The 12,580-nt window shown below is 49.3% G+C and overlaps 1 protein-coding gene across 2 annotated transcripts in view; it reads left to right on the top strand.

The window, feature by feature from the left end:
* Positions 1-10,320, top strand: part of SMARCA4 (SWI/SNF related, matrix associated, actin dependent regulator of chromatin, subfamily a, member 4) — a 59,113-nt gene extending 48,793 nt beyond the window's left edge. The window contains exons 30-35 of one of the 2 annotated variants that reach the window (XM_056867242.1): positions 1,998-2,251; positions 4,797-4,905; positions 6,597-6,698; positions 8,499-8,631; positions 9,502-9,641; positions 10,277-10,320. In XM_056867242.1, the coding sequence (XP_056723220.1) occupies positions 1,998-2,251; positions 4,797-4,905; positions 6,597-6,698; positions 8,499-8,631; positions 9,502-9,641; positions 10,277-10,309 (771 nt within the window). In that variant the 3' untranslated portion in view covers positions 10,310-10,320. The remainder of the gene's footprint in view (positions 1-1,997; positions 2,252-4,796; positions 4,906-6,596; positions 6,699-8,498; positions 8,632-9,501; positions 9,642-10,276) is intronic. The other variant, XM_056867241.1, reaches the window with a different exon arrangement.
* The last annotated feature ends 2,260 nt before the right edge of the window (positions 10,321-12,580 follow it).

Genomic DNA, 12,580 nt, shown 5'->3' on the forward strand with positions numbered 1-12,580 from the left:
CAGAAGTTCTGCTTAGTTTGAAGACTTCCTAAGCCTGGAAGTCTTCATTCGTGGCTTTGTGCCCGAGAGTGGGAAAGGGATTGTGGGAACCCCAAGATTTCAGGTTTGTTCACCTCGTGAGCCAGTGGTGGTTTATTCCCAACATCGGACTTTGCTCAGTCAGGTTGATGCTGGCATTAGGACTCAGCATTCTTTGAGCCTAACTGCTACCTACAACCCCCAAGACGGCTTCTCGGCACTCTAAGGCCTCCCCTGGATTAACTGGAGATGAGTAGGTGGTGGTCCTTTGCCAGCAGGACCACATAAGCAGCTCCATTTCAGAGTCAGCGCGAGTTCAAATGGAGGGCGAGTCAGCCAGCAGTGTGGAGTTCCTCTGGGCACCACCAGAGCGCTGTCTCCTAATGTTCAAAGTTGCCTCCGGATCTCTTTGAGTATGAAGACTGAATTTCCTGGCGTCAGTTGTTTTCCAGCACTGAAAGAGAGAACCCATGAAAGGATCCTCTGACGGTCTTCATTGGTGTTGGTAGCTGCAGTAAGTCTACCAAGAGTTCACACCCAGCCTCATCAAAAGATGAATTGGTTTTATTTGTTCCCTCCAGTTGTACCCAGATGTATCCCACAGGTCTGTCATTCAACCCAGAAAGCCTTCAACAAAGTCCATGTGGGATGAATTTTGGAACGAATTAGACTTGTAACACACACACACACCCCTTGTGCACCAAAGAAGATACAGAGAGGCAAACTCACCATAGTAATGCTCTACATCTTTCAGAAGTAGGGGGGGGGCATCTTTCCTCGTTTAAAGTGAGCATACAGCTTTTTATAAAGGAGAGTAGTTATTTATCTGTCTAGCTCGCCCTAGTCTCAGTCATCCTGGAGAGAAGGGACAGAACAGTCCGTGTGGTTGTCTGCAGTGCAGAACATGATACACAGAAGCAGGAGTGGGAAAATATGCAAAATATCTGGTCACCGATAATGTAGAAATTTAATGTCAGCCGTAAGAAATCAAAGTGTTATATAACCTGGGGTGCCTGAAACTCTGAAATTGCTACTTGGGAACCAATGTCCGTTCTTCCAGTCCTTTAAAAGAGTTGGATGTTCGTTGCATCCACAGACCCCCTTGCACCCACAGACCCCTGGGGTTTAGTTTAATACATAGGGGCAGCACTCATGTGCTGGGAAGGGAAAGGGGACTGAGCCTCTGTTTCATGGGCCCCTAATCATTCTCAATTCAGGCTACCCTTGTCTCTTTCTCTGCCCCCCCCTTAGTCCTTCCTGTGTTGATGTCACTACTTTTGTAAGCTCTTGGTAGTCATAAGCAGAGAGATCCCTGCCCCTAAAGGGCCATCTGCCCTAATGGCATGGCATAGATAATGCACAGGATTGATTAGGCCCATGTTGGCAGGCCATTCTCCCTTTATGGACCCCTTTTTAATAGGCCAGTGGTGTCAGAATTGTAACCTTGGGTTCCTTTGTTCCACGGGCTGAGTCAGTGAGAGCCTCTAGCCATGTATGATTAAAGAAAAAGGAAAGTTGGGCAGCTTTACTTGTGAGTTTTCCTACTTCTGTTATACATGGCCTGCAGTCCGTTCGCCTCTATTCCTCTCCTGTTGTTTAATCTGAACCGTTACTATTTACAGTTAACTGGTGCTTTAGCGGCCACAGATCTCTTTGCAGCTTTGGAAGAATTGGCAACTGAGCTGGCAGGAAGCGGGCATCCCCTACGCCCAGCTCCTCTGCGGAGTCCCTCCTGCCTGCCGGCCCTGTTTAACACAAGAAGAAAGCTCGTAGGTAAGAGAACCAGCTTTCCTTCCCCACCTGGAGAGCCACCACCTTCCGTGTTCCGTTAAACTGGGCAATAACGGCCCTGGGGACGCGTCTTCCAGCAGCAGGTTGCCTGGGCTTGTGTGAGTGTCCGTGGTACGTATCCTGCAGTGCGGTCTCTTCGTGCTCCGTTGTTCATTTTACTTGGCTGACTGCGCTGCTCCTGTCTGTAGGCCATCGAGGAGGGCACTCTGGAGGAGATAGAGGAGGAGGTGCGCCAGAAGAAGTCCTCCCGCAAGCGCAAGCGTGACGTGGACGTTGGCTCCTCCACCCCCACCACCAGCACTCGCAGCCGCGACAAGGACGACGACAGCAAAAAGCAGAAGAAGCGGGGCCGGCCTCCCGCCGAGAAGCTCTCCCCGAACCCCCCCAACCTCACCAAGAAGATGAAGAAGATCGTGGATGCCGTGATTAAATACAAGGACAGGTAATGAAACCAGAGCATCTCCGCCGCTCCGTTGTGTCACGGATGGTTGGAGAAATCCGACAGCTCTTGGTTTAAGGCAACTAAGCTGGGGAGGGGCCGTGGCTCAGTGGCAGAGCATCTGCTTGGCACGCAGGAGTTCCCAGGTTCAATCCCTGGCATCTCCAGTTAAAGGGACCAGGCAAGTAGGTGATGTGAAAGACCTCTGCCTGAGACCCTGGAGAGCCGCTGCCGGTCTGAGTAGACAATACTGACTTTGATGGACCAAGGGTCTGATTCAGTAGAAGGCAGCTTCATGTGTTCGTGTGTTCATCTATGCGTTGGTCACTGCCCAGTTACAAGAGCCGGCTGGCCTTATGCCCAACCGAAAAGGGGGAGAATCCTTGGATCGGCTTATTCTCCTATAATAAGGTACCCAGAAGGTAAGGAATCCACATAAATTTAATACAGACACAAAAATAAATATAAACATATTGTATACAGCCCTTATTCAAACCTCTTTGTATCTGTGCTAAACATGAATAGATACATAGAGGCTTAAATAAGGGCTACGTACAAGTTGTTTATGTCTATTTTTGTGTCTGTATTAAATTTACTATATATTATTCACAAAATCGCTTGTATCAAGATTAGCCCATGGTTTCATGTTGTTTCCTTACCTTCTGGGTACCTTATTCTAGTTTCATAGGGTTAAGGTTTTTCTTCCCCTAGTTTTGTTGCTATATTGGCTTATTCTCCTAACAGAAAACGAGACGGGGATCGAAGCAATTTGTCCTTTAAAATATTTTATTAAAATTAAAATGGCAGGGTGAAGAACAAGTGTGAACAAGCATGGTTAAGTCAAAGAAGTTTCTTTGGCATCATTTCGGGTTCTCTGTCTCCCTCTGGAAAAATATTCCTTTTCCTAAGCAAGAGCAAAAGTTGTTGCATCTTCCAAATGGGCCAGACAAGGCCGGTTCTTACAAAAGAGCATCTTGGCCCTCCACATAGCACAGATATCTGTTTCACAGAAATGGAGGCACACTTTACCAGGCTGAGTCAAGCCAAAGGCTGTAGTGAGTCTGTGAGAGAGGTCAATCTGGAACTTCTTTTGAGGCCTGGAAAGGCTAGCTGTAACAGTTGTGCTTCAATGAAAGGGGTAGGGAGCTTTATCACTACAGATGGCTCTTCTTTGATACGACGAGCTAAGAGGCTGCTGCTAATTAGAAGAAGAAGAAGAAGAGTTGGTTTTTATTCCCCCTCTTTTCTCTACCTTTAAGGACTGTCAAAGCAGCCTACAATCGCCTTCCCTTCCCCTCCCCACAACAGACACCTTGTGAGGTAGGTGGGACTAAGAGAGTTCTGAGAGAACTGTGACTAGCCCAGGGTCACCCAGCAGACTTCATGTGGAGGAAATGGGGAAACAAACCCGGTTCTCCAGATTAGAGTCTGCCACTCTTAACCACTATACCACGCTGGCTCTCTAATAATTAGTCCATTGTAGTGGCGTGTAATCATTAGAATCTGAACAGTCATGAAAATGAAGTCCAAATCATGCGGAATTACATGCAGTCAGTATCAGTTACTTAGTATATTTGTCACTGTGTGGCATATCATGTCTGGGCTGTCACAAGGGCTCTCCTCTGCTTGCTGGCCGTGGCAGCAGCAGGCCCCTTGCCTGGCTTCCATTCCTCCCTGCCCTGCATCCCCATGACCTTGGTCTTTTTAGGTGGATTGAAACTGGGGCAGTAACAAAGCTTGTTCCTCGTGCTTGACCCATTGGCGCTGACTTTCCTTATGGCAGAAAAGAGCCAGAGTCCAGTAGCACCTTAAAGACTAACAAAATTTCTGGCAGGATGTGAGCTTTCGTGAGCCACAGCTCACTTCTTCAGGTAACAGCTAGAATTGGAGTCCATCTATCCTTAAATGGAGAAGAGTGAATTAGACACACAAGGGCAATGTACATGTCTAAAGTAAGTAAATGACATTAGCAGGCATGATTGGATTAGGTGTGATATGCAGAAGGGTAGTGGGGGTGGAGAAATCAGCATTGGTAATGAGACAGGAATCCCAGATCTCTATTCAATCCAGGAGAATGCATAGTCTTGACTATGTTGTAATTTGCCAGTCTCTTAAGGATAGATGGACTCACATTCTAGCTGTATCTGAAGAAGTGAGCTGTGGCTCACGAAAGCTCATACCCTGCCAGAAATTTTGTCAGTCTGTAAGGTGCTACCGGACTCCTACTCTCTTCTACTGCTAGTGGCAGACTAACACGGATACCCATCATAAGTCAGTTCTTATTCACTGAATGCTGGGTCTCTTGCTCCTGTGGATTTGCATCAGCTAACAGCATATCATTCAGCCAGTCTCTTGTGCTGAGCAGACACTCTGTGATCTCTTCTGGACGGGTCTCAATATTAAGTGTTTGTAAACAGAGTCACCTTCATACGTAGCTGTCGGGTCTTTGGAGCAGACGGGGTCGGGTGGGCAGAGAAGTCTGAGCGTTTCCCTTTTCGGAGAGAGAAGCTTCCTGTTTTAACCGTCTTCCCCTTGCCTTGCCTTGTAGCAGCAGTGGACGGCAGCTTAGTGAAGTCTTCATCCAACTTCCTTCTCGTAAGGAGCTTCCTGAGTACTATGAGCTCATTCGCAAGCCGGTGGATTTTAAGAAAATAAAGGTACCGGTAATTCTTTTCATAGCCATTGGAAAACTTGTAGGGAGATTTACCTTCTGCCACTTTCCTGTCCTGACCTTTCCGTAATTCAGTCACGGCCAGCAGTTTGGTCAGCTTACTGCTGGACCTCATTGTTTGCCCCCACAGTGGGCACCCAAGTCCATCTTGTTAACACCAGTCTTGCAATTGGCAGCTCTCCTAGGACAGGTCGCAGGTCCTCCCAGGTGAGCAGCACTGTGGCAGCCTGCCCCTCCCTCCCTCCTGCCATCCTAGATTCCTGTCCGGGCCATTGGGGGTGGGAGGAGTAGACCCACGCTGCAGGTTCCGGTTGGGGGGCACGCAGTGCGACATGAAGGAGCTCAGCAAGTGTGCTCACTCTTCCCCCTCCTACCCACTCACCCCCCCTGGCTTTAAAGGCCAGTGGAGGGAAGTCCTTGAGCCCCCTGCTTCCGGTCTCCATCAGAACAAAGGCAAGCGGATGTGGATCGGCTGACGCAGCCGAGGCCCCTCCACCAAAGAGGTCCAAAGTCTTTCTGCGTTACGCCTGCTAATACAGATATTTCTAGGACCAGCGTTGCATGCAGTTCTTGCTATAGCAAGACCTGAGGACACAGGGCTTCTAGATTGCAGCTTCAGGAACGTACTAAATTCATGGCAAGTTTTAATGTCCTGCGTCCTGATGGTTGAAGCCAGCTTCAGTTTTCCAGCTCAGTGACCCTTTTCTAGCTCTAAAGCACCTAATCCGGCCCTTTCCCATGCTCGGTTGGACTGGGAAGAGTGAACGTTGTGGACAGCAGAGTCCCCACATCACAAGAAATGTCTGTTGGCACTTTGGATCACATAGAATCATAGAGTTGGAAGGGACCTCCAGGGTCATCTAGTCCAACCCCCTGCACAATGCAGGACATTCACAACTACCTCCCCCCCACACCTCCATGCCCAGAAGATGGCCAAGATGCCCTCCCTCTCATCATCTGCCTAAGGTCATGGAATCAGCATTGCTGACAGATGGCCATCTAGCCTCTTGCTTCAAAACCTCCAGGGAGGGAGAGCCCACCACCTCCCGAGGAAGCGCTCTCACTGTTAGAAAATTCTTCCTAATGTCTAGACGGAAACTCTTGATTTAATTTCAACCCGTTGGTTCTGGTCCGACCTTCTGGGGCAACAGAAAACAACTCGGCACCCTCCTCTATATGACAGCCCTTCAAGTACTTGAAGATGGTTCTCATATCCCCTCTCAGTCTCCTCCTCTCCAGGCTAAACATACCCAGCTCCTTCAACCTTTCCTCATAGGGCTTGGTCTCCAGACCCCTCAACCATCTTTGTTGCTGTCCTCTGGACACGTTCCAGCTTGGCTACATCCTTCTTAAATTGTGGCGCCCAAAACTGAACACAATCCTCTAGGTGAGGTCTCACCAGAGCAGAGTCTCCTTCTATTGTTGTCTTCCACCAGTGGGTGAAGACTTTTTTGTTTGGCATACCCCTCAGTATCTGTCGTCCTCCTCCTCCCTGTTCGCTGGTTTTAATGTGTGTTTCTATGTCTTTATGAAATTGTATTCATTGCATTATTGTATATATACTTTATTTTAAATGTTTTTTAATGTTGAAATGTTTTAATGGTTGATGCTTGCCGCCTTGGGGCCCCAATTTGGGAGGAAAGGCATCACACACCCTTCCCCACCCTTTTTTTCCAGGAGCGTATCCGGAACCACAAGTACCGTAGCCTGAATGATCTGGAGAAGGACGTCATGCTCTTGTGCCAGAATGCACAAACGTTCAACCTTGAAGGCTCTTTGGTAAGATGCTCCCCTCCCTCCAGCGGTGCCAAAGATAAAGCTTTGGACAGCCTGTCTTTCCTCCAGTAGGTCTCTCTCAGTCTCCTCAGTTGCGACTCCATCCTGGCCTCCTCCTCTGCACCCTAGAGCCAGTGTGGTGTAGTGGTTCAGAGCAGTGGTTTGGAGTGGTGGACTCTGATCTGGAGAACTGGGTTTGATTCCCCCACTCCTCCACATGAGCAGTGGAGGCTAATCTGAACTGGGATTCCCAGCCCCACCCTCCTCACAGGGTGTTTGTTGTTGGGAGGGGAAGGGAAGGTGATTGTAAGCCGGTTTGAGTCTCCCTTAAGTGGTAGAGAAAGTCGGCATATAAAAACCAACTCCTTCTTCTTCCGAGGGCCGTGTTGCTTCTGTAGCAAATGGTGATTCTGCCGTTCTGTCTTCTGACACCACTGTGCGCAGGCAGAGCATACTCTGGGTTTCACAGAACTCTTTGCAGTAGGGATTTCTTTCATTCACAAGATACCTGAGAGTTTTCTGGAGACAGATTCCGTGAAATGCACCACTGCGAGCTGCCCGCTTAGGAAAATGCACAGCTTACCCGGTGGTCTGAAGCTGAGAGGCCATTTAAAATTACCTGTTGTGTTCGTCATTTGTGCCTGACGGGTGGCATAGGGCAGGGACTCAAAAGAGCTTAGAATCAGACTCATAGAGTTGGAAGGACACACCAGGGTCATCTAGTCTAACCCCCTGCACAATGCAGGAAATTCACAACTACCTCCCGCTACTCCATGCCAAAAAGATGGCCAAGATACCCTCCCTCTCATGAACTGCCTAAGATCATAGAATCAGCATTGTGGCATTAGCTTGTGACAGAGGCAAGATTCCAGTCTGGGGCTTCCTGATTTGTAGCACATCTGGGTGACCTTAGGAAAGCTGGTGTCAGTCATAGCTCCCACACACACAATAAACAGCCTTTTGGTACAACGTTTGCGATCTTAGAATGCAGACTGAGAGTTTTGAACATTCCAAAGTACCTCCTATGTAAATACCACTGACAGAGCTGGTGTAGTGTAGTAGATAGGGTTGGACTAGGATCTGACCGACCCAGGTTTGAATCCCCTCTCTGCCATGGAGGCTTGCTGGGTGACCTTGGGCCTGGCGCACGCTCTTCTGGGCATAGAGCCGGGGTCACTGGGGGAGCGGGGGGGGGGAGGGTTGGTAGGTGTAAATTTCCCGCTTTGTGCAGGGGGTTAGACTAGAAGAGCCTTGGGGTCCCTTCCAACTCTGTTTCTGTGCTTCCTCAGACTGACCTACCTCGCAGGGTTGTTGTGAGGACACAGTGGAGGAGAGGAGAACACCGATTTGGGCCCTCATTGAGGAGAGAGGCAGGATATCAATGAAGTAAAATAAATAAATGTTATAGTTCATCCTGAACTGGTCTCTCTCTTAAAGAAGTCAAAATACCTTTTTATCTTTTTATTCAATCTATATTTATTCCATCTGCTCGCCTTACCAAAGTTTGTGTTTTGTGCTACACTTTAGAGGTGCCTTAGGTAAATTAGGATGATATTTATATGATTTTATAGGGCTATTTTAAAATGTTTTAAAGTTTTTTCTGATCTAATGGGATATTTATTTTTGTAAGCCGCTCTGAGCCCTGTTTTGGCCAGGGAGAGCGGGATAATAAGTGGAAATAATAAATAAATCCAAGCTCCAGAACTGCATGGGCAGAGCGAAGAGTGCTGGTGTGTGCCTGCAGCTGCCGGGCTCTGCACCTGGGTGTGACTTGTGCTTGTTTCCTTTTGCGGTTCCCTCCAGATTTACGAGGACTCGATCGTGTTGCAATCCGTCTTCACCAGCGTGAGGCAGAAGATTGAAAAAGAGGAAGACAGTGAAGGGGAGGAAAGTGAAGAGGAGGAGGAAGGAGAAGAGGAAGGGTCGGAATCAGAGTGTGAGTCGTCTTCTGCCGGCATCCTCTCCTGAGCTTTTGATGCGAAGCAAACGCACGTGTGTTTCAGCACAATGAGCGCCGGCCTTTAAGGGAATATCTGAGAGAGGGAACCAGCACGTCATCCAAGCTGATGCGAGAGGTCTTGTGCCCTGCTTGGGACGAGGGGCAGACCCCGGGCGGGCGGGGGAAGCTCTGTCTGCTTCTCCCCCCGCCCCCAGTGCTTGGTCTGGAGGAGAAAAGATTCCTCCCTAAGGGAGATCCAGGAAAGGACATCGCGGGTGAAGAGGCATGTCTTTATTTGGGTTCCACACAGTTGGGCCGGGAGATGCTGTATTGTTTTAAACCAAAGAAGGCAGTGAGGAAGCCCTTTGAACAGGGGCCCCCAGCACTGGTGCCCACCAATTTTTTTCAGGAAGTGGGCATAGCCAGGTGGGGCTGCGGCTCAGCAGGAAATCTGATTGGCTGTGCAGATTAAGACAGTGTTGTTTTCACAGCGGCTGCCACCACAATCATGGTTGTATTACTCTCAGTACTCTTTCCCAGTATATATTTTTAAAAGATTGCTCCATTTCTCGCCCTGCACATGAGCTTCGTGTGTGTGCGTGTGTCTTCACCTGCTGTGGTTGCACCCCCCAACTTATGTCACCAAAGGTGCCCACTTGCCCAAAAAGATTGGGTACCTCTGATGTAGAGCAAGTCTTTGGCAAACGTCCAGGGGATGGCCTTGCCTCTCACCTCTCCCAAGGGCGGGAGGCGGAAGCTCCAGTCCTGCTCCACGGGGGGCTTCTCCGCTAGGCAAGGGGAGAAGAGAGGGGCTGCCCCCAGTCCAGTGAAGCATTCTCACCTTCAGTTTTTCCCTTCCTTCTCCAGCTCGTTCCGTTAAAGTGAAGATCAAACTGGGCAGGAAGGAGAAAGCACAAGACCGGATGAAGGGCCGGAGGCGCACGAGCCGTGGCTCCCGGGCCAAGCCTGTCGTCAGTGACGACGACAGTGAGGAGGAGCAGGAGGAGGTGGGTGACGGTCCCCTTTCCATTCCCTGGACAGGCAGGGCGGTTCTGGCCGAGGGATGGAGCACGGGGGGGGGGGGACACTGTTGTAAGCAGTGTGGTCATGGGGGGAGGGCCCTTGGCTCAATGGTAGAGCATCTGCTTGGCATGCAGAAGGTCCCAGGTTCAGTCCTCGGCATCTCCAGTTAAAGGGACTAGGCAAATAGGTGATGTGAAAGACCCCCGCCTGAGACCCTGGAGAGCTGCTGCTGGTCTGAGTAGACAATACTGACTTTGATGGACCAAAGGTCTGATTCAGTAGAAGGCAGCTTCATGTGTTCATGTGTTCACCCATTTGCCAATCCCTGCAACTAGGGAGACTGTAGGGCAGTCACTATTTCTCAGCACAAAATATCTCACGTGATGATGGTTAGGGTAAAACAAGGAGGGGAGAATCCTGCGCGCTGCCCCGAGCTCTTCGATTTCAGACCAGTAGCACCTTAAGAGACAAATGAGATTTTTGGGACAAAAACCTTCAGGAGTCAAAGCTTCCCTTCGTCAGCTACGAGTCAGAACGGAGATCTCTGGGTCCTTGTATCTGGAAAAAGGGTGAGCTAAACAAAAACGCAGTCAGGAAATAATCTCTCTTTCTTTTGCAGGATCGCTCAGGAAGCGGCACGGAAGATGATTAAGCAACATTCCCCAGCATCCAGGGCCGGCGCCTCGGTCCACACTCCTTTTTAGCTGCAACGGGTAGCCAGAAACGTAGTGTCGGATATGGGTAAAATTGTATAAAATTCTTCCATATTTATACTGCAGTGAAGATGTAGGACATTTGTGTCTCGCCTGGTCCTCACATCGGTAGCATTTGTAACAGCATTAACTGTTTAAAAAAAAATTATGAATTGGGGAACACTTGATATATATATTATTATTTTTTCTTTTTACGGCAGTCCTATTTTCAGTTGCAGTATTTAATCACTGTAGTTTTTAACCTGTGGGTGCATGTGTGTAGCAGACCACTCCTAGTACTGTATTTTATGGAACAGGCTGAATGGCCCACCTGCCCACCAGGTGAGGAGAGGAGGGCAGCGTGTCACTGTGTCCCTGTCACTGGATTTCAAACAGTAATAAATTAAGCAAAAAAAAAAAAAAAAAACCAACAACGGAAACCCAACGCCACACTTTGGAGGCTGTCTTTCTTTCCTCTCTTACCTGGGCTGCCGTTCCTTGGACTGGATTAAGGCTCGGTAGCCAAGCCGTACAGGTCCCCACCGCTCACTGCCTTTCGTTCCCAGCTGGTCTTGGCACATTGGTTAAGAGCAGTGGACTCTGATCTGGTGAACCGGGTTCGATTCCCCACTCCTCAACATGAGCGGCGGAGGCTAATCTGGTGAACTGGGTTTGTTTCCCCACTCCTCCACATGAGTAGCAGACTCGATAATCTGGAGAACCGGGTTTGATTCCCTTCTCCTCCATATGAGCAGTGGATTCTAATCTGGTGAACCAAATTAGATTCCCCACTTCCTCCACATGAAGCCTGCTGGGTGACCTTGTGCCAGTCTCAGTTCTCTCCGAACTCTCACAGCCCCACCTACCTCACAAGGTGTGGGGAGAGGAAGGCGATTGTAAGCGGTTTGAGTCTCCTTAAAAGGTAGAGATGATCCTTCCCACCAGCTACAATTTCCCACTGAGCCATGCCATAGACTGGGGATGTCTTGCCCATGAACCAGAAAGAGGTTTTTTGAGAGGCACCAGTGAAATCACGGAATGCTGCCAGTGGACAGCCGACACCCTGTCCAACCAGCAGGGGTGAGGGAGGGAGAGAAGGTATACAGGGGTGCTCTCACGTGAATAAATGTGGTGGACGTTCTTTGGGCAAACACTCCCCCCCACACACACACTTTACAGTGGATTTCCTGGCCAAACTCACCAAGGTCTAGCTGGCAACGCATACTTAAAAAAGTGAAGGAAGTGCTGAAAACCAGGCCTACAGCAACCTATGAGAATTTGCTTTTGCTCGTTCAGAAGTGGTCTGTGTAGAGACTGGTGAATAAAACTGGCTTTGCATTCCTAGGTTTGGGAGCAAAAAGGGTTTATGACATATAGGACAGGGAAAAGACAACCCCCGCTGCCCCCCATCACCACAGAAGGTAACCCTGGGGCAGGACAGTCCTCCGTTGTGTGGGTTTTGGACACTTGGTTAACTAACTTTGACCTAGAGGAGTCACTGGATTTGGCTACGAACCCATGCAGCTCCCTGTGTTTGTGTTCAATTTGACCAACTCGCTCTTCTTCAGACCAAACCTCCAACAGCATGTTCAAAAGCAAGCATGAGCATAGGGCATTAGATGACCCTCCCACACACACCATGCAAAGTGACACTTCTCCCTTCTGCTGACATGTTTCCTGACGCCAGCTTGTTCCTTCCCCAAAGCAAAGAGCCCAGCCTGGCTTTCCTCTGTCTCACTGGGGCCAGAGATGTGCTAGAAGGACCCAGGAGGCAACATCGCCTTCGCGTCTGCAGAGGCAGCTGCCTCCCTCGTAAGGGGATGTTTGGCTTGCAACCATGCCACATTTGCTGAATGGTCCTTGCTTATAAGCTCTCTTCGCAACCAGATCTTTCACCGAGCTAGCGGTCCGAAGCTGTCTCTAATCGCAAATGCTGAGATACTAGACGCTTAGCAGCCCTACAAGCTCCATCAAACTAAATACTTCTTGGGACTGCTTTACCCACAGGTGTCTTAAGCAGGAACAGAGAGAAATTTTTCATCAGTGTAGAAAAGAGCCCAATCCCCTTCCCATGGTCAGTAGCACTCACAATCACTATGTAAATAGTCTGACATTCTTTTGAACTCAGGACTACTTTCAGGAGAGAGCCCAGGGGTGGGGACCAGCGAATGGCTCTCGAGCCCCTCCCTTGAGGGGACTGGGTAAATAGAGAGTGGTTATCAAAGGTAAAT

This window comes from Euleptes europaea, chromosome 1 (assembly GCF_029931775.1).
Source record: "Euleptes europaea isolate rEulEur1 chromosome 1, rEulEur1.hap1, whole genome shotgun sequence".
Taxonomy (NCBI): domain Eukaryota; kingdom Metazoa; phylum Chordata; class Lepidosauria; order Squamata; family Sphaerodactylidae; genus Euleptes; species Euleptes europaea.